Source organism: Dendrobates tinctorius, unplaced genomic scaffold, assembly GCF_039654945.1.
Source record: "Dendrobates tinctorius isolate UK_male_01 unplaced genomic scaffold, ASM3965494v1 ptg000028l, whole genome shotgun sequence".
In the NCBI taxonomy this organism is placed as follows: Eukaryota; Metazoa; Chordata; class Amphibia; order Anura; family Dendrobatidae; genus Dendrobates; species Dendrobates tinctorius.
The window spans coordinates 14432689-14458208 of NW_027361696.1; the positions used below are offsets into that span (position 1 = coordinate 14432689).

A 25520-nucleotide genomic window follows, 5' to 3' on the forward strand; every position below is an offset into this window, starting at 1 on the left:
CCTTATACTTATTGTTATTTCCCTCATACATGTGTTATGTTTGCCACTATTTGCCAATATACAGTGACTGCAACAGCAGAATAGTGAGTGCAGCTCTGGAGTATAATACAGGATGTAACTCAGGATCAGTAATGTAATGTATGTACACAGTGACTGCACCAGCAGAATAGTGAGTGCAGCTCTGGAGAATAATACAGGAGGTAACTCAGGATCAGTAATGTAATGTATGTACACAGTGACTGCACCAGCAGAATAGTGAGTGCAGCTCTGGAGTATAATACAGGATGTAACTCAGGGTCAGTAATGTAATGTATGTACACAGTGACTGCACCAATAGGGTCCCATTAAAATTCAATACTTTATTAAATACAAAGAATATAAAGACGGGTATGGTACAACGGTAGGGGCAGGGAATATTGCACACACCAAGTGGTCACACAAGAAAAAAATGGGCATCCGGATCAAACTGCTCTGCAACTACACATATATACTATTGAACATGTAGGAAGATGCGGACTGCATTGCACATAATTAATCAAATGATATCAGAAAAAGATCTAATTGGCACCTTCCAGCAACCACCTGTCATGATAATATGAATATACAAGTACTAAGCTAAGAGCAAGTGCTCATATTGAAGGACAACCGTCCATGACAAAAGTACATGCATAGTATGATGACTCATAGCCGTTGCGGGTGCAATACAGGCAAAATACTAGCACACAGCAGCCTAAAAATCAAGCATCATAAATAAAGTATTGTTACCTGGATATAGCAGGAGGTGTAAGCAGAGGAGCAGGACCGTCAGCCTTTCCCCGACGCGCGTTTCGGAGCAAGCAAGCTCCTTCATCAGGGGGCGAATTTTAATGGGACCCTATGACTGCTTTCAGTGTTTTCTCAGCATGCTTTTCTGCAGTTGGCTCTATACTTATCCATTAAAAATACATGTTTGAGTGGTAGGCGACAATTTGCCTTATACTTATTGTTATTTCCCTCATACATGTGTTATGTTTGCCACTATTTGCCAATATACAGTGACTGCACCAGCAGAATAGTGAGTGCAGCTCTGGGGTACAATACAGGATGTAACTCAGGATCAGTAATGTAATGTATGTACAAAGTGACTGCACCAGCAGAATAGTGAGTGCAGCTCTGGAGTATAATGCAAGATGTAACTTAGGATCAGTAATGTAATGTATGTACACAGTGACTGCACCAGCAGAATAGTGAGTGCAGCTCTGGGGTATAATACAGGATGTAACTCAGGATCAGTAATGTAATGTATGCACACAGTGACTGCACCAGCAGAATAGTGAGTGCAGCTCTGGAGGATAATACAGGATGTAACTCAGGATCAGTAATGTATGTGCACGGAGATGTAAGGATCTCAGGTCAGTGTCATGATTTGCTCCAGTTGATGTACAATGCAGACCAGTCCCACCCTATCAGGTCAGTGATACATGGTTCTTCGGTCGGGTCTCACCTCTGCAGCTTGGATTTGCGGAATGCACAGGTGTAATAATCCAGTGGCTTGTTGGGGACGTGCTGGTACATGGGGCTGGGCAGGTGGAGCCTCTGCAGGAATCTGTCCGATGTGTTGTTGTCTGGATTTGGCTGGGCCTGATTGAGGACACAATAGTAAAAGAAACAAATGACAACCTCTGCCCTCAGTCAAAGATTGTTAAAAGTACAGTAGTTGTCAATTCCCTCTCCCTTAGCCTGGTTGCAGAGGACATCTCCAATCCTGGATGGTCGACATAAGGGTTTGTGATTTTAAATTTTACCACCCCAAAAAAATTACTTGTGGTGCTCACAGCAAACTGGGCCCTATTCCCAGATATTCCATGGGGCCACTGAATAGGAAATAATGCAGCCTGACCTGTAGTGGGGCCCGCATGCACAGCTCCTCAGCGTAGTACACCAGCACATCCCAGGGGGCGCTAAGCTTCAGATAGTGCAGAGATCTTCGCTCGCTCAGAGTCTGCTCCTGTACAGGGCCATGCACATTGTTACCACACATGATCTTTGTGAGTGAAGCCTCATGTGTCGGCCACAATCAGGGGCCACAGAACTATGGGCTACATAGGGGACCCTCCATTTGTCCTTGGCAGGGGCCTCACCTTCTCACACAGGAGGCCAGCCTTCAGCAAGTTGCGGTGGAAGCGCCTCCGGTGATTTTCATAAGCGGCTTTGCCCCTTGCTCTGCCCCCGTGTCCACGATGGTCAGGTCCTTTTGAGGATTTCTCTGTCTTGTGCTTCTTGGAAGAAAGTTTCTCCTCCCAAACAAGAACAAAGTCTGCAAAAAGGTGACAAAACAGCAGCACAAAATCCCACTGTCTACAATAATAATTATGGCAAACACAGGACTATGTATACAGTCACTCCTCATCACAGGAATGGTGACGCCTAGACAGAGACGGGAATGATGGAAATCACAAGATGGAGACGTCACTGATCTGAAAATGATGAAAAATGGAAAAACAATTTTCACATCCGGATTATTCAGTCTTGAGTCTGAACCTCATGCAGAAGTCCCGACACCTCCAGCCTCGGTTGTGATCACTGAGGTTAATAATGAATGGTCGTCTGAGGACACTTCTTCGGCTAAGGCATGGGTCACACTTGCAACTTCAATGCGAGAAACTCACGCGAGTCTCTCCTGTCAATACCCGGCACTGCATAGAAATACATGCAGCCGCACAATCCGGTCCCAAGTACCGGCGGCAGTGCCGGGTATTGAGGCGAGAGTTTCTCACCATGCAGTTGCAAATGTGACCCTGGCCTCAATGTACAAATCACCAGGATCAGTTGTCGGCAGCTCCTGTATAATCACTGACCAGTGACGTCCTCAATGTCCTTGATGGACACAGGTCCAGGGACAAATCCAATTGTCTCCATCGGGCATATCGGGACGTCACTGGTCGGTGAGTACACAGGACCTGCAGGCAGCGTCTCCGGACTTGTGTCCATCGAGCACATCGGAGATGTCACTGGTCGGTCAGTACACAGGACCTGCAGGCAGCGTCTCTGAACTTGTCTCCATCGAGCACATCTGAGAGGTCACTGGTCGGATATTACACAGGAGCTGCCACCATCATCTCCGGACATGTCTCCATTGAGCACACCTGAGAGGCCACTGGTTGGTGATTACACCTGAGCTGCCGGCAGCGTCTCCGGACTTTTCTCCATCGAGCATATCGGGGAGGTCACTCGTCGATGATTATACAGGAGCTGGTGATTTATACAATCGCAGAACCGTCCTCAGACGACCATTAATAACCTCAGTGAAGGCAGCTGGAGGATTTCTGCACGAGGCTCAGACTCCATACTGAATAATCCAGATGTTGTGAAAATATAGTTTCCATTTATATATCATTATATCATTACCATATCTATCCATCTGGTGATTTCCATAATTCCATTTCCTTTACTTCTTGGAGTTGCAACTTCACTGTTCACAAGTGTACAGCGGTGTGAGAAAGTGTTTGCCTCCTTCCTGATTTCCTATGCTTTTGCGTGTTTGTCACTTAAATGTTTCATTTCACCAAACAGATGTAAATATTAGACAAAGATAACACAAGTAACCACAAAATACAGCTTATAAATGAAGGTCTTTATTATTGAGGGGAAAATATATCCAAACCTCCAGGGCCCTGTGTGAAAAAGTGATTGCCCCCTAAGGCTATGTGCACACGCTGCGTATTCACCAGCGGATTTTTCCATGCGGATCCGCAGGTAAAGTGACCTGCGGTTTTCCTGCGGATTGGCCAGCGGTTTTCCCCTGCGGTTTGACACCTGGACAATGGAATAGGTCATGGACATGTCAATTCTTTCTGCGGATTTAAAACCGCAGCATGTGAACTGCAGATTGTAAATCCCATAGACTTACATGGTACTGTACACTGTCTGCGGATCCAAAGGGCCAAATCTGCTGCGAATCCGCAGCACAATCCGCAGCGTGTGCACATACCCTAGACCTAATAACTGGTTGGGCCACACTTAGCAGCAGCAACTGCAATCAAGCGTTTGTGATAACTGGCGATGAGTCTCTAACAACTTTTTTCACAAGAAGCTCTGGCTGCAGATTCTCAGGGAGAGCTATGCCCTGCCCATAGATCGTAAGAACGCATTTACATGGATTTCTCTGGAATAAGACATTGGACCACAGATATCAGGGTGTCACTTTATTCAGCTTCCTACGACCTGCTGTCCATATAGTCGGCTCAGAAGGGTCAATCACTGACAGATGACCTGTAAAACTTTTGATGCAAGTTTTGATTTTCACATTTTTGCAGGTTCAGTATTTTTCACTATTTTAGTTGGCTGTTTGTATGGTTACTGACGGACAATTATAAACATTTTGAACGTTGTTACAAACACATGAAGTTTCTGTGTCGCCTCAATATTCCTAGCACTGCCTCCACTCTCCTGCCCCTTATCCTCCACACTCCTGCCCCTTATCCTCCACACTCCTGCCCCTTATCCTCCACACTCCTGCCCTTTATCCTCCACACTCCTGCCCTTTATCCTCCACACTCCTGCCCTTTATCCTCCACACTCCTGCCCCTTATCCTCCACACATCTGCCCCTTATCCTCCACACATCTGCCCCTTATCCCCAGCAGCTGGATATTAGCAACTTGTCTTCTCTGGACAATCATCTTCCAGATGTCCCAATCAGAAGGGGCTTAACCAGAGAAAATGAATACAGCTAGTACAAGGATGTGGTGATGAGCACTGCTTTTTCCAGTATGATGGAGACCATTTAGAACCAGTGGTCAGTCTTCAAAATGTGACAAACAAAAAGCCAGAAATTGTGAAAACTCTGAGCTCTGATGAGACAAGAACAGGCGGCCATCAGTCAGGATCTGCCAGGAAGCCAATATCCACTTGCCAGGGCAAAGGGTAGAAGTCGTAGAATAAGGGGGCAGAAGTCTGGAGAATAAGGGGGCAGTAGTGTGTAGAATAAGGGGGCAGGAGTTTGGAGGATAAGGGGCAGGAGTGTGGAGGATAATGGGCAGGAGTGTGGAGGATAATGGGCAGGAATGTGGAGAATAAGGGGCAGGAGTGTGGTTTAATTAAGATTATTAACAGTCTGTTACTTTATTTCAATTAAAATACTTTATTCTGGCTGTGTGTTTATTTACCATATAACTATAGGATTAGTAATGGATAAGTGTCTTACAGACCCTTGTCCATTACTAAGCCATGGGCTTGATGTCACCGGACAATAAAAAGGTGATATCAACCGCACAAATATTACCCCACTTCCCACCGCTATAGGGAAAGTGGGAAGAGCCGGGAAAAGTGCCACAATTGGCGCATCTTTGGATGTACCAATTGTGGAGCGGCTGCAGGCTGTTATTTTTAGGCTGGTGAGGGCCAAAACCAATTGGCCTCGGCAGCCTGAGAATACCAGGACGCAGCTGTCTGCTTTTTCTTGGCTGGTTATAGGGGGACCCCATAGTGTTTTTTTTGGAGGGGATCCCACTATTTTTGCTAACCATCCAAGGTAAGCAGACTGCTGCAGCCTGGTATTATCAGGATGGTAAGGTTCAAGGATCCTTACCGGCCTGAAATACCAGTCCCAGTAGTCTGCTTTACTCTGGCTGGTTAACAAATATAGGGGGACCCCACGTTATTTTTTTCAATTATTTATTTATTAAAAAGGAGGGGACCTCTCTCTGTGATTTCCTCCACTTCCTGTGTCATGTACATTCGGATGTGTCACAAGCTTCACCATTGTTTAAATTAGTACACATGCATGGTAAGCTGCGTTCCACCACTTAATACGCATGTGATTAGTAAGATAATGCGGTTTTACTGCATCTAATGATAGTGAATGGGTAATTTACACAGCTACATAAATTGACATGCTGCGGTCTGGAAAGAAGCACCGCATGTCCATCTCTGCAGGTGAGCCACAGGCATCGGTGCACACATAGTGTACATGGGAGTTCTTGAAATCCCATCCACTATGCTGTAACAGCTCGACGATGCAGGTTGGACATTGCGGATGTACGCAGGATCCAACCCGCAGGGTTTACTGACCGTGGGAACATACCCCAATATATCAGCAAACAGGAAATCAGTTTGTTTTCCTTCCCAGAAGCCAACTTTGAAATAGCTTTATTTCAAGTGACAATAAAACGCATGCAATGAAAAAAAACATAAAAAACTCAAGCGGAAAAAAGCATAACAAACGCATAAAAAACGCAGGTGACCTGCCAGTGACTTCAGATGCAGATTTGGTGAAGATTTCACCTGCGTCAAATCCTCAGCAATTACTGAGCCATTCCTGATTGTGTGCACATACTCTGAAGAGGCAAAATGTGTGCCAATCTCAGAAGTTTCTCCTGCCCTGTATATATACACTGCACAGTACCTCTACTCTTGTCCTGTATATATACACTGCACAGTACCACTCCTCCTGTCCTGTATATATACACTGCACAGTACCACTCCTCCTGTCCTGTATATATACACTGCACAGTACCACCCCTCCTGTCCTGTATATATACACTCCACAGTACCACCCCTCCTGTCCTGTGTATATACACTGCACAGTACCTCTCCTCTTGTCCTGTATATATACACTGCACAGTACCACTCCTCCTGTCCTGTATATATACACTGCCCAGTACCACCCCTCCTGTCCTGTATATATACACTGCACAGTACCACCCCTCCTGTCCTGTGTATATACACTGCACAGTACCTCTCCTCTTGTCCTGTATATATACACTGCCCAGTACCACCCCTCCTGCCCTGTATATATACACTGCACAGTACCTCTCCTCTTGTCCTGTATATATACACTGCACAGTACCACCCCTCCTGTCCTGTATATATACACTGCACAGTACCACCCCTCCTGTCCTGTGTATATACACTGCACAGTACCTCTCCTCTTGTCCTGTATATATACACTGCACAGTACCACTCCTCCTGTCCTGTATATATACACTGCCCAGTACCACTCCTCCTGTCCTGTATATATACACTGCACAGTACCACCCCTCCTGCCCTGTATATATACACTGCACAGTACCTCTCCTCTTGTCCTGTATATATACACTGCACAGTACCACCCCTCCTGTCCTGTGTATATACACTGCACAGTACCTCTCCTCTTGTCCTGTATATGTACACTGCACAGTACCACTCCTCCTGTCCTGTATATGTACACTGCACAGTACCACTCCTCCTGTCCTGTATATATACACTGCACAGTACCACCCCTCCTGCCCTGTATATATACACTGCACAGTACCTCTCCTCTTGTCCTGTATATATACACTGCACAGTACCACCCCTCCTGTCCTGTATATATACACTGCACAGTACCACCCCTCCTGTCCTGTGTATATACACTGCACAGTACCTCTCCTCTTGTCCTGTATATATACACTGCACAGTACCACTCCTCCTGCCCTGTATATATACACTGCACAGTACCTCTCCTCTTGTCCTGTATATATACACTGCACAGTACCACTCCTCCTGTCCTGTATATATACACTGCACAGTACCACTCCTCCTGTCCTGTATATATACACTGCACAGTACCACCCCTCCTGCCCTGTGTATATACACTGCACAGTACCTCTCCTCTTGTCCTGTATATATACACTGCACAGTACCACTCCTCCTGTCCTGTATATATACACTGCCCAGTACCACCCCTCCTGTCCTGTATATATACACTGCACAGTACCACCCCTCCTGCCCTGTATATATACACTGCACAGTACCTCTCCTCTTGTCCTGTATATATACACTGCACAGTACCACCCCTCCTGTCCTGTATATATACACTGCACAGTACCACCCCTCCTGTCCTGTGTATATACACTGCACAGTACCTCTCCTCTTGTCCTGTATATATACACTGCACAGTACCACTCCTCCTGTCCTGTATATATACACTGCCCAGTACCACTCCTCCTGTCCTGTATATATACACTGCACAGTACCACCCCTCCTGCCCTGTGTATATACACTGCACAGTACCTCTCCTCTTGTCCTGTATATATACACTGCACAGTACCACTCCTCCTGTCCTGTATATATACACTGCCCAGTACCACCCCTCCTGCCCTGTATATATACACTGCACAGTACCTCTCCTCTTGTCCTGTATATATACACTGCACAGTACCACCCCTCCTGTCCTGTATATATACACTGCACAGTACCACCCCTCCTGTCCTGTGTATATACACTGCACAGTACCTCTCCTCTTGTCCTGTATATATACACTGCACAGTACCACTCCTCCTGTCCTGTATATATACACTGCCCAGTACCACCCCTCCTGCCCTGTATATATACACTGCACAGTACCTCTCCTCTTGTCCTGTATATATACACTGCACAGTACCACTCCTCCTGTCCTGTATATATACACTGCACAGTACCACCCCTCCTGTCCTGTATATATACACTGCACAGTACCACCCCTCCTGCCCTGTATATATACACTGCACAGTACCTCTCCTCTTGTCCTGTATATATACACTGCACAGTACCACTCCTCCTGTCCTGTATATATACACTGCCCAGTACCACCCCTCCTGTCCTGTATATATACACTGCACAGTACCACCCCTCCTGTCCTGTGTATATACACTGCACAGTACCACTCCTCCTGTCCTGTGTATATACACTGCACAGTACCACTCCTCCTGTCCTGTATATATACACTGCACAGTACCACTCCTCCTGTCCTGTATATATACACTGCACAGTACCACTCCTCCTGTCCTGTATATGTACACTGAACAGTACCACCCCTCCTGTCCTGTATATGTACACTGCACAGTACCACTCCTCCTGTCCTGTATATATACACTGCACAGTACCACTCCTCCTGTCCTGTGTATATACACTGCACAGTACCACTCCTCCTGTCCTGTGTATATACACTGCACAGTACCACTCCTCCTGTCCTGTGTATATACACTGCACAGTACCACTCCTCCTGTCCTGTATATATACACTGCACAGTACCACTCCTCCTGTCCTGTATGTATACACTGCACAGTACCACTCCTCCTGTCCTGTATATATACACTGCACAGTACCACTCCTCCTGTCCTGTATATGTACACTGCACAGTACCACTCCTCCTGTCCTGTATATGTACACTGCACAGTACCACTCCTCCTGTCCTGTATATATACACTGCACAGTACCACTCCTCCTGTCCTGTGTATATACACTGCACTGTACCACTCCTCCTGTCCTGTGTATATACACTGCACAGTACCACTCCTCCTGTCCTGTGTATATACACCGTACAGTACCACTCCTCCCGTCCTGAATATATACACTGCAAAGTACCACCCCTCCTGTCCTGTATATATACACTGCACAGTACCACTGCTCCTGTCCTATATATATATATACATTGCACAGTACCACTCCTCCTGTATATATACACTGCACAGTACCACTCCTCCTGTTCTGTTTATATACACTGCACAGTACCAGGCCTCCTGTCCTGTATATATACACTGCACAGTACCACTCCTCCTGTCCTGTATATATACACTGCACAGTACCACTCCTCCTGTCCTGTGTATATACACTGCACAGTACCAGGCCTCCTGTCCTGTATATATACACTGCACAGTACCACTCCTCCTGTCCTGTATATATACACTGCACAGTACCACTCCTCCTGTCCTGTGTATAAACACTGTCCTGTATATATACATGGATGGTTTGACAGAGAATGTAAAGCCGTACGGACGACCCTGAGAACAGCCTCAAACAAGAAACACATAGACCCCAACCACCCGGGTCTGAGGGATGCCTATGACACTATACAAAGGCAGTACAAAATCATACTCAGGAGGAAGAAGCAGAGTTACATCTCCACCAAACTTAACCAACTCCAAGACGCCCTCCAAGACAACTCCTTCTGGGAACTATGGAACAACATGGGCACAAAAGACAAGAAAAACAACATCCATATCCAAAATGGCAACATCTGGCTCCAGTACTTCAGAGACCTCTATAAAGACATTCCAAAGGAAGAACTAAGCCAAGAACAGGAAAACATAATGGCAAAACTAAAAGCAATGGAGGAAAAAGTAAAAAATTTCCAAAACCCTGTGGATGCACCTATTACATTACAGGAAGTAGCAGAGATAATCTCTTCCATAAGATGTAGAAAAGCCAGTGGCCTGGATGGAATCCTACCAGAAATGCTGAAGTACAGCCCACCAGAAATACAGGCTGCAATGGTTAAACTCTTCAATATTGCGCTAAGTGCCGGCTACTTTCCTCGTACCTGGAACCAAGGCCTCATCACACTCATCCACAAGAATGGGGACAGGTATGACGCAGCCAACTACAGAGGAATATGTGTCAGCAGCAACCTGGGAAAACTGTTCAACAGCATCCTGAACAAGAGGATCCTCAGTTTCCTCACTGAGTACAACGTCCTCAGCAAGAGCCAAGCAGGGTTCATGCCAAACCACCGCACCACTGACCACATCTACACCCTGCACAGCCTCATACAGAGACACGTCCACAATACAAAGAACGGGAAGATATACGCCTGTTCTGTGGACTTTAAAAAGGCCTTTGATTCAGTGTGGCACCCAGGCTTATTCCTGAAACTGCTGGAGAGCGGAATAGGAGGAAAGACCTACGATGTTATCAAAAGCTCCTACACGAGAACCTCTGCAGCGTGAGTGTGAACGGTAAAAGAACGGCTTATTTCCAGCAGAGCCGGGGAGTAAGACAAGGCTGCAGCCTAAGCCCAACGCTCTTCAACGTTTACATCAACGAGCTAGCTACCACTCTGGAATCTTCCACAGCAACAGGTCTCACCCTCCACGACGCGCAGATGAAATTCCTGCTGTATGCAGATGACCTGCTGCTTCTGTCACCAACCGAGAAAGGACTCCAAGACAACCTGAAAATCTTAGAGAAATTCAGCTCCACCTGGGCACTCCCGGTCAACCTAAAGAAAACCAACATCATGGTGTTCCAGAAGAGAGAGAGAAAATCAGACCAGCACCCTTCATTTGTCCTCAACAACTGCGCCCTTACAGGAACGGACAAATATACCTACCTGGGCCTAGAGATTCACCGGTCAGGGAGCTTCAAACAAGCCATAGAGACCCTGAAAGACAAGGCCTGCAAAACCTTCTATGCCATCCGAAGGAAACTTTACTATCTTAAGCCACCAGTGAGGGTCTGGTTAAAAATCTTCGACTCTATCATCTCCCGAATCCTCCTGTATGGCAGTGAAGTCTGGGGCCCTCACACCTACTCAGACTGGTCAAGGTGGGATTCCAGCCCAACAGAAATATTCCACCTGGAATTCTGCAAGCACCTTCTCCAAGTCCATCGGAGCACCTCCAATAGTGCTTGCCGGGCCGAGCTGGGCAGATTCCCTCTACACCTAACGCTTCTAAAGAGGGCACTGTCATTCCGGGCTCACCTACAGTACGTAGGAGAAATCCAAGCTCCCATCACCATAAAGCCCGACACATGTAGGTGAAACAGAAAAACCAGGATCCTCGGAACAGCTCACCCAAACCCAACCTGACCAGAACACCAATCACAACAACCTGACAAAAGTCGGAATCAGGAAGATGGTAGACGAAGGCCAGGAGAGGTACGTAAGTGACTGGGAGAACGACATCATCAGCTCACAGAAACTGACCATGTACCGGAGTCTACAGAGAGACTACATACTGGCCCCATATCTGGAGAAACTCCCGGACCCCAGAGACCGCAAGATCCTGAGCTGGTATAGACTCAGTGCCCACAGTCTGGCCATCGAAGTCGGCCGACAAAGGCAGAACTACAAGCCCAGGGAGGAAAGACTGTGCCAACACTGTGACCTGGAGGCCCTGGAGGATGAGACCCACTTCTTGCTATACTGTTCCAAATACTCAGCAGTGAGGGACACTCACTTCAGGAGACTCTCACAGCTCTTCCCGGATTTCATCACCAAGAAGGAGGAAGAAAAAACATATATCCTGCTGGGGGAAGAAGAGAGAGCAGTGGAGATAGCAGCGCAATATGTGAGCGAATGTCATAGACTACGAGAAAGAGAGCTATGATATGCCCTGGACTTCTATGGCCCCCACCCTGGATCTGTCCCCATCCCCCCATCCACCTTCCCTATGCCATGGACTTCTATAGCCCCCATCCTCGATCTGCCCCCATCCACCTTTCCTACAGCCCCTACCCAACATCCCTACAGTCCCTATCCCTATTCCCTTTTGTACACTTGCTTTGGCAAAACTAATGTGTATTTAGTCCTGCCAATACAGCTTCTTTGAATTCTGAATCTATACACTGCACAGTACCACTCCTCCTGTCCTGTATATGTACACTGCACAGTACCACTCCTCCTGTCCTGTATATATACACTGCACAGTACCACTTCTCCTGTTCTGTATATATACACTGCACAGTACCACTCCTCCTGTCCTGTATATAGATACTGCACAGTACCACTCCTTCTGTCCTTTATATATACACTGCACAGTATCACTCCTCCTGTCCTGTATATATACACTGCACAGTACCACTCCTCCTGTCCTGTATATATATACTGCACAGTACCACTCCTCCTGTCCTGTATATATATACTGCACAGTACCACTACTCCTGTCCTGTATATATACACTGCACAGTACCACTTCTCCTGTCCTGTATATATACACTGCACTGTACCACTCCTCCTGTCCTGTATATATACACTGCACAGTACCACTCCTCCTGTCCTGTATATATATACTGCACAGTACCACTCCTTCTGTCCTTTATATATACACTGCACAGTACCACTCCTCCTGTCCTGTAGATATACACTGCACAGTACCACTCCTCCTGCCTGTATACTGTATATATACTGCACAGTACCACTCCTTCTGTCCTTTATATATACACTGCACAGTATCACTCCTCCTGTCCTGTATATATACAATGCACAGTACCACCCCTCCTGTATATATACACTGCACAGCACCACTTCTCCTGTCCTGTATATATACACTGCACAGTACCACTCCTTTTGTCCTGTAAATATACACTGCACATTACCACTCCTCCTGTCCTGTCAATATACACTGCACAGTACCACTCCTCCTGTCCTGTATACTGTATATACACTGCACAGTATCACTCCTCCTGTCCTGTATATACACTGCACAGTACCACTTCTCTTGTCCTGTATATATACACTCAACAGTACCACTCCTGTCCTGTGTATATACACTGCACAGTACCACTTCTCCTGTCCTTTATATATTCACTGCACAGTGCCACTCTTCCTGTCCTGTATACTGTATATACACTGCATAGTACCACTCCTCCTGTCCTGTATACACACTGCACAGTACCACTCCTCCTGTCCTGTATATCTACACTGCACAATACCACTCCTCCTGTCCTGTATATATACACTGCACAGTACCACTTCTCCTGTCCTGTATATATACACTGCACAGTATCACTCCTCCTGTATATATACACTGCACAGTACCACTTCTTCTGTCCTGTATACTGTATATACACTGCACAGTACCACTCCTCCTGTCCTGTATATATACACTGCACAGTACCACTCCTCCTGACCTGTATATATACACTGCACAGTACCACTCCTCCTGTCCTATATACTGTATATACACTGCATAGTACCACTCCTCCTGTCCTGTATATCTACACTGCACAATACCACTCCTCCTGTCCTGTATATATACACTGCACAGTACCACTCCTCCTGTATATATACACTGCACAGTACCACTTCCTGTCCTGTATACTGTATATACACTGCACAGTACCATTCCTCCTGTCCTGTATATATACACTGCACAGTACCACTCCTCCTGTCCTGTATATATACATTGCACAGTACCACTCCTCCTGTCCTGTATATATACATTGCACAGTACCACTCCTCCTGTCCTGTATATATACATTGCACAGTACCACTCCTCCTGTCCTGTATATATACATTGCACAGTACCACTCCTCCTGTCCTGTATATATACACTGCACAATACCACTCCTCCTGTCCTGTATATATACACTGCACAGTACCACTCCTCCTGTCCTGTATATATACACTGCACAGTACCATTCCTCCTGTCCTGTATATACACTGCACAGTACCACTCCTTCTGTCCTGTATACTGTATATACTGCACAGTACCACTTCTCCTGTCATGTGTATATATACACTGCACAGTACCACTTCTCCTGTCCTTTATATATACACTGCACAGTACCACTTCTCCTGTCCTGTATATATACACTGCACAGTACCACTCCTCCTGTATATATACACTGCACAGTACCACTTATCCTGTCTTGTATACTGTATATACACTGCACAGTATCACTCCTCCTGTCCTGTATACATACAAATTGAAATTCAAAGAAGCTTTATTGGCAGGACTAAATACACATTAGTTTTGCCAAAGCAAGTGCACAAAAGGGAGTAGGGATAGGGACTGTAGGGATGTTGGGAAGGGGCTGTAGGAAAGGTGGGTGGGGGCAGATCCAGGATGGGGGCTATAGAAGTCCATGGCATAGTGAAGGTGGATGGCGGCATGGGGCAGATCCAGGGTAGGGGCCATAGATGTCCATGGCATATCATAGTTCTCTTTCTCGCAGTCTATGGCATTCGCTCACATATTGCGCTGCTATCTCCACTGCTCTCTCTTCTTCCCCCAGCAGGATATATGTTTTCTCTTCCTCCTTCATGGTGATGAAATCCGGGAAGAGTTGTGAGAGTCTCCTGAAGTGAGTGTCCCTCACTGCTGAGTATTTGGAGCAGTGTAGCAGGAAGTGGGTCTCATCCTCCAGGGCCTCCTGGTCACAGTGTTGGCACAGTCTTTCCTCCCTGGGCTTGTAGCTCTGCCTGTGTCGGCCGACCTCGATGGCCAGACTGTGGGCACTGAGTTTATATCGGCTCAGGATCTTGCGGTCTCTGGGTCCGGGAGTTTCTCCAGATATGGGGCCAGTCTGTAGTCTCTGGTACATGGTCAGTTTCTGTGAGCTGATGATGTTGTTCTTCCAGTCACTTACGTACCTCTCCTGGCCTTCGTCTACCATCTTCCTGATTCCGACTTTTGTCAGGTTGTTGTGATTGGTGTTCTGATCAGGTTGGGTTTGGGTGGGCTGTTCCGAGGGTCCTGGTTTTTCTGTTTCCCCTACATGTGTCAGGGCTTTTATGGTGATGGGATCTTGGATTGCTCCTACGTAGGTGAGCCCGGAATGACAGTGCCCTCTTTAGAACCGTTAGGTGTAGAGGGAATCTGCCCAGTTCGGCCCGGAAAGCACTGTTGGAGGTGCTCCGATGGACTTGGAGAAGGTGCTTGCAGAATTCCAGGTGGAATATTTCTGTTGGGCTGGAATCCCACCTTGACCAGTCTGAGTAGGTGTGAGGGCCCCAGACTTCGCTGCCATACAGGAGGATTGGGGCGATGATAGAGTCAAAGATTTTTAACCAGACCCTCACTGGTGGCTTCAGATGGTAGAGTTTCCTTCGGATGGCATAGAAGGTTTTGCTGGCCTTGTCTTTCAGGGTCTCTATGGCTTGTTTGAAGCTCCCTGACCGTTGAATCTCTACGCCCAACACTGCACAGTACCACTCCTCCTGTCCTGTGTATATATACACTGCACAGTACCACTTCTCCTGTCCTGTATATATACACTGCATGGTACCATTCCTCCTGTCCTGTATATATACACTGCACGGTACCACTCCTCCTGTCCTGTATATATACTGCACAGTAACACTCCTCCTGTCCTGTATATATACACTGCACAGTACCACTTCTCCTGTCCTGTATATATACACTGCACTGTACCACTCCTCCTGTCCTGTATATATACACTGCACTGTACCACTCCTCCTGTCCTGTATATATACACTGCACTGTACCACTCCTCCTGTCCTGTATATATACACTGCACAGTACCACTCCTCCTGTCCTGTATATATACACTGCACAGTACCACTCCTCCTGCCTGTATATATATACTGCACAGTATCACTCCTCCTGTCCTGTATATATACAATGCACAGTACCACCCCTCCTGTATATATACACTGCACAGCACCACTTCTCCTGTCCTGTATATATACACTGCACAGTACCACTCCTTTTGTCATGTATATATACACTGCACAGTACCACCCCTCCTGTCCTGTATATATACACTGCACAGTACCACTTCTCCTGTCATGTATATATACACTGCACAGTACCACTCCTCCTGTCCTGTCTATATACACTGCACAGTACCACTCCTCCTGTCCTGTCTATATACACTGCACAGTACCACTCCTCCTGTCCTGTATACTGTATATACACTGCACAGTATCACTCCTCCTGTCCTGTATATATACACTGCACAATACCACTCCTCCTGTCCTGTATATATACACTGCACAGTACCACTCCTCCTGTATATATACACTGCACAGTACCACTTCCTGTCCTGTATACTGTCTATACACTGCACAGTACCATTCCTCCTGTCCTGTATATATACACTGCACAGTACCACTCCTCCTGTCCTGTATATATACATTGCACAGTACCACTCCTCCTGTCCTGTATATATACATTGCACAGTACCACTCCTCCTGTCCTGTATATATACATTGCACAGTACCACTCCTCCTGTCCTGTATATATACACTGCACAATACCACTCCTCCTGTCCTGTATATATACACTGCACAGTACCACTCCTCCTGTCCTGTATATATACACTGCACAGTACCACTCCTCCTGTCCTGTATATACACTGCACAGTACCACTCCTTCTGTCCTGTATACTGTATATACTGCACAGTACCACTTCTCCTGTCATGTGTATATATACACTGCACAGTACCACTCCTCCTGTCCTGTGCATATACACTGCACAGTACCACTTCTCCTGTCCTTTATATATATACACTGCACAGTACCACTTCTCCTGTCCTGTATATATACACTGCACAGTACCACTCCTCCTGTATATATACACTGCACAGTACCACTTCTCCTGTCCTGTATGCTGTATATACACTGCACAGTACCACTCCTCCTGTCCTGTATACATACAAATTGAAATTCAAAGAAGCTTTATTGGCAGGACTAAATACACATTAGTTTTGCCAAAGCAAGTGTACAAAAGGGAGTAGGGATAGGGACTGTAGGGATGTTGGGAAGGGGCTGTAGGAAAGGTGGGTGGGGGCAGATCCAGGATGGGGGCTATAGAAGTCCATGGCATAGTGAAGGTGGATGGCGGCATGGGGCAGATCCAGGGTAGGGGCCATAGATGTCCATGGCATATCATAGTTCTCTTTCTCGCAGTCTATGGCATTCGCTCACATATTGCGCTGCTATCTCCACTGCTCTCTCTTCTTCCCCCAGCAGGATATATGTTTTCTCTTCCTCCTTCATGGTGATGAAATCCGGGAAGAGTTGTGAGAGTCTCCTGAAGTGAGTGTCCCTCACTGCTGAGTATTTGGAGCAGTGTAGCAGGAAGTGGGTCTCATCCTCCAGGGCCTCCTGGTCACAGTGTTGGCACAGTCTTTCCTCCCTGGGCTTGTAGCTCTGCCTGTGTCGGCCGACCTCGATGGCCAGACTGTGGGCACCGAGTCTATACCGGCTCAGGATCTTGCGGTCTCTGGGTCCGGGAGTTTCTCCATATATGGGGCCAGTCTGTAGTCTCTGGTACATGGTCAGTTTCTGTGAGCTGATGATGTTGTTCTTCCAGTCACTTACGTACCTCTCCTGGCCTTCGTCTACCATCTTCCTGATTCCGACTTTTGTCAGGTTGTTGTGATTGGTGTTCTGATCAGGTTGGGTTTGGGTGGGCTGTTCCGAGGGTCCTGGTTTTTCTGTTTCCCCTACATGTGTCAGGGCTTTATGGTGATGGGATCTTGGATTGCTCCTACGTAGGTGAGCCCGGAATGACAGTGCCCTCTTTAGAACCGTTAGGTGTAGAGGGAATCTGCCCAGCTCGGCCCGGAAAGCACTGTTGGAGGTGCTCCGATGGACTTGGAGAAGGTGCTTGCAGAATTCCAGGTGGAATATTTCTGTTGGGCTGGAATCCCACCTTGACCAGTCTGAGTAGGTGTGAGGGCCCCAGACTTCGCTGCCATACAGGAGGATTGGGGCGATGATAGAGTCAAAGATTTTTAACCAGACCCTCACTGGTGGCTTCAGATGGTAGAGTTTCCTTCGGATGGCATAGAAGGTTTTGCTGGCCTTGTCTTTCAGGGTCTCTATGGCTTGTTTGAAGCTCCCTGACCGTTAAATCTCTACGCCCAACACTGCACAGTACCACTCCTCCTGTCCTGTGTATATATACACTGCACAGTACCACTTCTCCTGTCCTGTATATATACACTGCACAGTACCACTCCTCCTGTTCTGTATATATACACTGCACAGTACCACTCCTCCTGTTCTGTATATATACACTGCACAGTACCACTTCCCTGACCTGTATATATACACTGCACAGTACCACTCCTCCTGTCCTGTATATATACACTGCACAGTACCACTCCTCCTGTTCTGTATATATACACTGCACAGTACCACTTCCCTGACCTGTATATATACACTGCACAGTACCATTCCTCCTGTCCTGTATATATACACTGCACAGTACCATTCCTCCTGTCCTGTATATATACACTAAACAGTACCACTCCTCCTGTTCTGTATATATACACTGCACAGTACCACTTCCCTGACCTGTGTATATACACTGCACGGTACCACTCCTCCTGTATATACACACTGCACAGTACCACTTCCCTGACCTGTATATATACACTGCACAGTACCACTTCTCCTGTCCAGTATATATACACTGCACAGTACCACTCCTCCTGTCCTGTATATATACACTGCACAGTACCACTTCTCCTGTCCTATATATAGAATCATAGAATCGTAGAGTTGGAAGGGACCTCCTGGGCCATCTGGTCCAACCCCCTGCTCAAAGCAGGATTCGCTAAATCATCCCAGTCAGATGTCTGTCCAGCCTCTGTTTGAAGACTTCCATTGAAGGAGAACTCACCACTTCTCGTGGCAGCCTGTTCCACTCATTGATCACTCTAACTGTCAAAAAGTTTTTTCTAATATCTAATCTGTGTCTCCTCCCATTCAGTTTCATCCCATTGCTTCTAGTCTTTCCTTGTGCAAATGAGAATAAAGTTGATCCTTCTACAATGTGACAGCCCTTTAGATATTTGTAGACAGCTATTAAGTCTCCTCTCAGTCTTCTCTTTTGCAAACTAAATATTCCCAAATCCTGCAACCTTTCCTCATAAGACAGGGTTTGCAGACCGGTCACCATTCTGGTCGCTCTTTTCTGAAAGATATATATACAGTATATACTGCACAGTACTACTCCTTCTGTCCTGTATATACACACTGCACAGTACCACTCCTCCTGTCCTGTATATATACACTGCACAGTACCACTCCTCCTGTCCTGTATATATACACTGTACAGTACCACTCCTCCTGTCCTGTATATATACACTGCACAGTACCACTCCTCCTGCCCTGTATATGTACACTGCACAGTACTACTCCTCCTGTCCTGTATATGTACACTGCACAGTACCACTCCTCCTGTCCTGTATATATACACTGCACAGTACTACTACTCCTGTCCTGTATATATACACTGTACAGTACTACTACTCCTATCCTGTATATATACACTGCACAGTACCACTCCTCCTGTCCTGTATATATACACTGCACAGTACTACTCCTGTCTTGTATATATACACTGCACAGTATCACTTCTCCTGTCCTGTATATATACACTGCACAGTACCACTCCTCCTGTCCTGTATATATACACTGTACAGTACTACTACTCCTATCCTGTATATATACACTGCACAGTACCACTCCTCCTGTCCTGTATATATACACTGCACAGTACTACTCCTGTCTTGTATATATACACTGCACAGTATCACTTCTCCTGTCCTGTATATATACACTGCACAGTACCACTCCTCCTGTCCTGTATATATACACTGCACAGTACCACTTCCCTGACCTGTATATTTACACTGCACAGTACCACTTCTCCTGTCTAGTATATATACACTGCACAGTACCACTCCTCCTGTCCTGTATATATACACTGCACAGTACCACTCCTCCTGTCCTGTATATATACACTGCACAGTACCACTCCTCCTGTCCTGTATATATACACTGCACAGTACCACTTCCTTTCTTCTGGATATATGAGATTTATTTCTCTCACCAATCGTTGTTTTCCCATCTTTGAAGAAGTTTCCACGATGCTGGGCTCGATAATACTCCGTACATGGGATGTATATTGGATCTTCATCTTCGTCATCTTCCTCTCCATACTGCACACAGAACAAGGGGTGATATACTGCTCTACGCCCTTCCACTCACCCATCACATATATATATATATACTTACATATCCGCGACCTCCGTCATGGGCGGGTCCCGGGGACTCGCCTAGTATTTCTCCTCCCTCTGTCTCCAGATCAACCAGTGAGCTGGTGTCCAAGTCCGACCAGTCCGAAAGCTTCCTCCGAAACATGTCTGCTGTTCTGCTGCCTGCCCCGGATATAGAGACCGGAGGAACAAGAGAGGTCAGGACGAGCACGAAATACGGAGGGGCCCTGTTACGGTGCAGTATGGAGGGGCCCTGTGACCAATGAAGTACGGAGGGGTCCTGTGACCGGTGCAGTATATAGGGGCCTTGTGACCGATGCAGTATATAGGGGCCCTGTGACCGGTGCAGTATATAGGGGCCCTGTGACCGGCGCAGTGTGGAGGGGCCCTGTGACCGGTGCAGTATGGAGGGGCCCTGTGACCGGTGCAGTATGGAGGGGCCCTGTGACCGGTGCAGTATGGAGGGGCCCTGTGACCAATGAAGTACGGAGGGGCCTTGTGACCGGTGCAGTATATAGGGGCCCTGCGACCGGTGCAGTAGGGAGGGGCCCTGTGACCGATGCAGTATATAGGGGCCCTGTGACCACTGCAGTACGGAGGGGCCCTGTGACCGATGCAGTAGGGAGGGGCCCTGTGACCGGTGCAGTATAGAGGGGCCCTGTGACCGGTGCAGTATAGAGGGGCCCTGTGACCGATGCAGTATAGAGGGGCCCTGTGACCGGTGCAGTATAGAGGGTCCCTTTGACCGATGCAGTATGGAGGGTCCCTTTGACCGGTGCAGTATGGAGGAGCCCTGTGACTGCTGCAGCATGGAGGGGCCCTGTGACCGGTGCAGTATAGAGGGGCCCTGTGACCGCTGCAGTATGGAGGGGCCCTGTGACCGCTGCAGTATGGAGGGGCCCTGTGACCGCTGCAGTATAGAGGGTCCCTGTGACCGCTGCAGTATGGAGGGGCCCTGTGACCGATGCAGTATGGAGGGGCCCTGTGACCGATGCAGTATGGAGGGGCCCTGTGACCGATGCAGTATGGAGGGGCCCTGTGACCGATGCAGTATGGAGGGGCCCTGTGACCGATGCAGTATGGAGGGGCCCTGTGACCGATGCAGTATGGAGGGGCCCTGTGACCGATGCAGTATGGAGGGGCCCTGTGACCGATGCAGTATGGAGGGGCCCTGTGACCGATGCAGTATGGAGGGGCCCTGTGACCGATGCAGTATGGAGGGGCCCTGTGACCGATGCAGTATGGAGGGGCCCTGTGACCGATGCAGTATGGAGGGGCCCTGTGACCGATGCAGTATGGAGGGGCCCTGTGACCGATGCAGTATGGAGGGGCCCTGTGACCGATGCAGTATGGAGGGGCCCTGTGACCGATGCAGTATGGAGGGGCTCTGTGACCGATGCAGTATGGAGGGGCCCTGTGACCGATGCAGTATGGAGGGGCCCTGTGACCGATGCAGTATAGAGGGTCCCTGTGACCGATGCAGTATAGAGGGTCCCTGTGACCGGTGCAGTATTGAGGGGCCCTGTGACCGGTGCACTATAGAGGGGCCCTGTGACCGCTGCAGTTTAGAGGGTCCCTTTGACTGGTGCAGTATAGAGGGTCCCTTTGACCGATGCAGTATGGAGGGGCCCTGTGACCGATGCAGTATAGAGGGGCCCTGTGACCGGTGCAGTACAGAGGGGCCCTGTGACCGATGCAGTACAGAGGGGCCCTGTGACCGGTGCAGTATGGAGGGGCCCTGTGACCGATGCAGTATGGAGGGGCCCTGTGACCGATGCAGTATGGAGGAGCCCTGTGACCGATGCAGTACGGAGAGGCCCTGTGACCGATGCAGTACGGAGCAGGGCTGTGGAGTCGGTAAGCCAAACCTGCGACTCCGACTCCTCAATTTCCCTTACACCGACTCCGACTCCAACTCCGACTCCGACTCCACGACTCCGACTCCCACACATATTGCTTATATTTAAGTGAAAAATGTATTGTAGTACAATGTGAACCTCAGACATTTAATCATTTTTATGATCCCATAATCAAGATATTTAGATAGAACAGAATATATATTGGTGTACTACCCGGTTTTCATTCTTTTTGGTACAGATACGATATGGATAGACAGATATGGATAAATGGATAGATAGAGCAGATTTCTAATCTGCTTTTGCTATTGAAAACATTATCTATGAGCTCAAAAACCTTTCAGGTGATGCGGTTTTTTAAATAGATGATCAGCTTTTGCAGCTGAAAAACGTATCCTCAAAAAACACAGGAAAAACGCTGTGTGTGAATGTAGCCTTAGATCTGGAATATAACAGCCATTTATAGGACATTTCATAACTTTCCCAAATTCCTATAAAAAAATATTCAGCACATCCTGCATTGAACTACTGTACCCAATTTATTATATATTTTAGGAGTCGGAGTCGGTCCATTTTATACCGACTCCAACTCCACCAAAATGAGCACCGACTCCGACTCCACGGCTCCGACTCCACAGCCCTGGTACGGAGGGGCCCTGTGACCGGTGCAGTATGGAGGGGCCCTGTGACCGATGCAGTATATAGGGGCACTGTGACCGGTGCAGTACAGAGGGGCCCTGTGACCGATGCAGTATATAGGGGCCCTGTGACCGGTGCAGTATGGAGGGGCCCTGTGACCGATGCAGTATAGAGGGGCCCTGTGACCGGTGCAGTATAGAGGGGCCCTGTGACCGGTGCAGTATAGAGGGGCCCTGTGACCGGTGCAGTACAGAGGGGCCCTGTGACCGATGCAGTACAGAGGGGCCCTGTGACCGATGCAGTACAGAGGGGCCCTGTGACCGATGCAGTATAGAGGGGCCCTGTGACCGATGCAGTATAGAGGGGCCCTGTGACCGGTGCAGTATGGAGGGGCCCTGTGACCGGTGCAGTATGGAGGGGCCCTGTGACAGGTGCTGTATAGAGGGGCCCTGTGACAGGTGCTGTATAGAGGGGCCCTGTGACAGGTGCTGTATAGAGGGGCCCTGTGACCGATGCAGTATGGAGGGGCCCTGTGACCGATGCAGTATAGAGGGGCCCTGTGACAGGTGCTGTATAGAGGGGCCCTGTGACCGATGCAGTACAGAGGGGCCCTGTGACCGATGCAGTATAGAGGGGCCCTGTGACCGGTGCAGTATAGAGGGGCCCTGTGACCGGTGCAGTATAGAGGGGCCCTGTGACCGGTGCAGTATAGAGGGGCCCTGTGACCGGTGCAGTACGGAGGGGCCCTGTGACCGGTGCAGTACGGAGGGGCCCTGTGACCGGTGCAGTACGGAGGGGCCCTGTGACCGGTGCAGTACGGAGGGGCCCTGTGACCGGTGCAGTACGGAGGGGCCCTGTGACCGGTGCAGTACGGAGGGGCCCTGTGACCGGTGCAGTACGGAGGGGCCCTGTGACCGGTGCAGTACGGAGGGGCCCTGTGACCGGTGCAGTACGGAGGGGCCCTGTGACCGGTGCAGTACGGAGGGGCCCTGTGACCGGTGCAGTACGGAGGGGCCCTGTGACCGGTGCAGTACGGAGGAGCCCTGTGACCGATGCAGTATGGAGGGGCCCTGTGACCGATGCAGTATGGAGGGGCCCTGTGACCGGTGCAGTACGGAGGGGCCCTGTGACAGGTGCTGTATGGAGGGGCCCTGTGACCGGTGCAGTATAGAGGGGCCCTGTGACAGGTGCTGTATAGAGGGGCCCTGTGACCGGTGCAGTATATAGGGGCCCTGTGACCGGTGCAGTATGGAGGGGCCCTGTGACAGGTGCTGTATATAGGGGCCCTGTGACCGGTGCAGTATGGAGGGGCCCTGTGACCGGTGCAGTATATAGGGGCCCTGTGACCAGTGCAGTATGGAGGGGCCCTGTGACCGGTGCAGTACGGAGGGGCCCTGTGACCGGTGCAGTATGGAGGGGCCCTGTGACCGATGCAGTATGGAGGGGCCCTGTGACAGGTGCTGTATGGAGGGGCCCTGTGACCGATGCAGTATGGAGGGGCCCTGTGACAGGTGCTGTATAGAGGGGCCCTGTGACCGGTGCAGTATAGAGGAGAGACTGACGCTATAGGTGCTGCTGGTAATTGGCACTGGGCGTTGAGGGTGCGGGGAGACAGCAGCGGCGTCCTCTCACCTGAGCTCCGGCATTGATGGGTGTGAGATGCGGCAATCCTGTCTCAAGGGAAAGCTGAGGAGGAGGAGAAAACAGTGCGGAGACTGAGAGGCCATCACCTCCTCCCCGCAGCACACAGGATGCTGAGCTACATGTACCACCCCAGCATGTGCACACTGTATCCAAGCCTATCATGTGAGTGATTCCATCTGCGGATCCGCGTATCTAATCCTGTCCTGTGTGATACTGACTGCTGAGCCATGTATCTAATCCTATCCTGTGTGATACTAACTGCTGAGCCGTGTATCTAATCCTATCCTGTGTGATACTAACTGCTGAGCCGTGTATCTCATCCTATCCTGTGTGATACTGACTGCTGAGCCGTGTATCTAATCCTATCCTGTGTGATATTAACTGCTGAGCCGTGTATCTAATCCTATCCTGTGTGATACTAACTGCTGAGCCGTGTATCTAATCCTATCCTGTGTGATATTAACTGCTGAGCCGTGTATCTAATCCTATCCTGTGTGATACTGACTGCTGAGCCATGTATCTAATCCTATCCTGTGTGATACTAACTGCTGAGCCGTGTATCTAATCCTATCCTGTGTGATTAACTGCTGAGCCGTGTATCTCATCCTATCCTGTGTGATACTGACTGCTGAGCCGTGTATCTAATCCTATCCTGTGTGATATTAACTGCTGAGCCGTGTATCTAATCCTATCCTGTGTGATACTAACTGCTGAGCCGTGTATCTCATCCTATCCTGTGTGATACTAACTGCTGAGCCGTGTATCTCATCCTATCCTGTGTGATACTGTCTGCTGAGCCGTGTATCTAATCCTCTCCTATGTAATACTGACTGCTGAGCCGTGTATCTAATCCTATCCTGTGTGATACTGTCTGCTGAGCCGTGTGATACTGACTGCTGAGCCGTGTATCTAATCCTCTCC

The 25520-nt window shown here is 48.5% G+C and overlaps 1 protein-coding gene across 3 annotated transcripts in view; it reads right to left on the reverse strand.

The window, feature by feature from the left end:
• Positions 1-24796, reverse strand: part of ANO7 (anoctamin 7) — an 87642-nt gene extending 62846 nt beyond the window's left edge. The window contains exons 1-6 of one of the 3 annotated variants that reach the window (XM_073570239.1): positions 24588-24796; positions 20480-20622; positions 20295-20403; positions 2121-2296; positions 1880-1987; positions 1484-1620 (exon numbers count right to left, since the gene is read on the reverse strand). In XM_073570239.1, the coding sequence (XP_073426340.1) occupies positions 1484-1620; positions 1880-1987; positions 2121-2296; positions 20295-20403; positions 20480-20605 (656 nt within the window). In that variant the 5' untranslated portion in view covers positions 20606-20622; positions 24588-24796. Of the gene's footprint in view, positions 1-1483; positions 1621-1879; positions 1988-2120; positions 2297-10844; positions 10975-20294; positions 20404-20479; positions 20623-24587 lie in introns of those variants that run through there. The other 2 variants (XM_073570238.1, XM_073570240.1) reach the window with 2 other exon arrangements.
• Between the last annotated feature and the right edge of the window lie 724 nt (positions 24797-25520).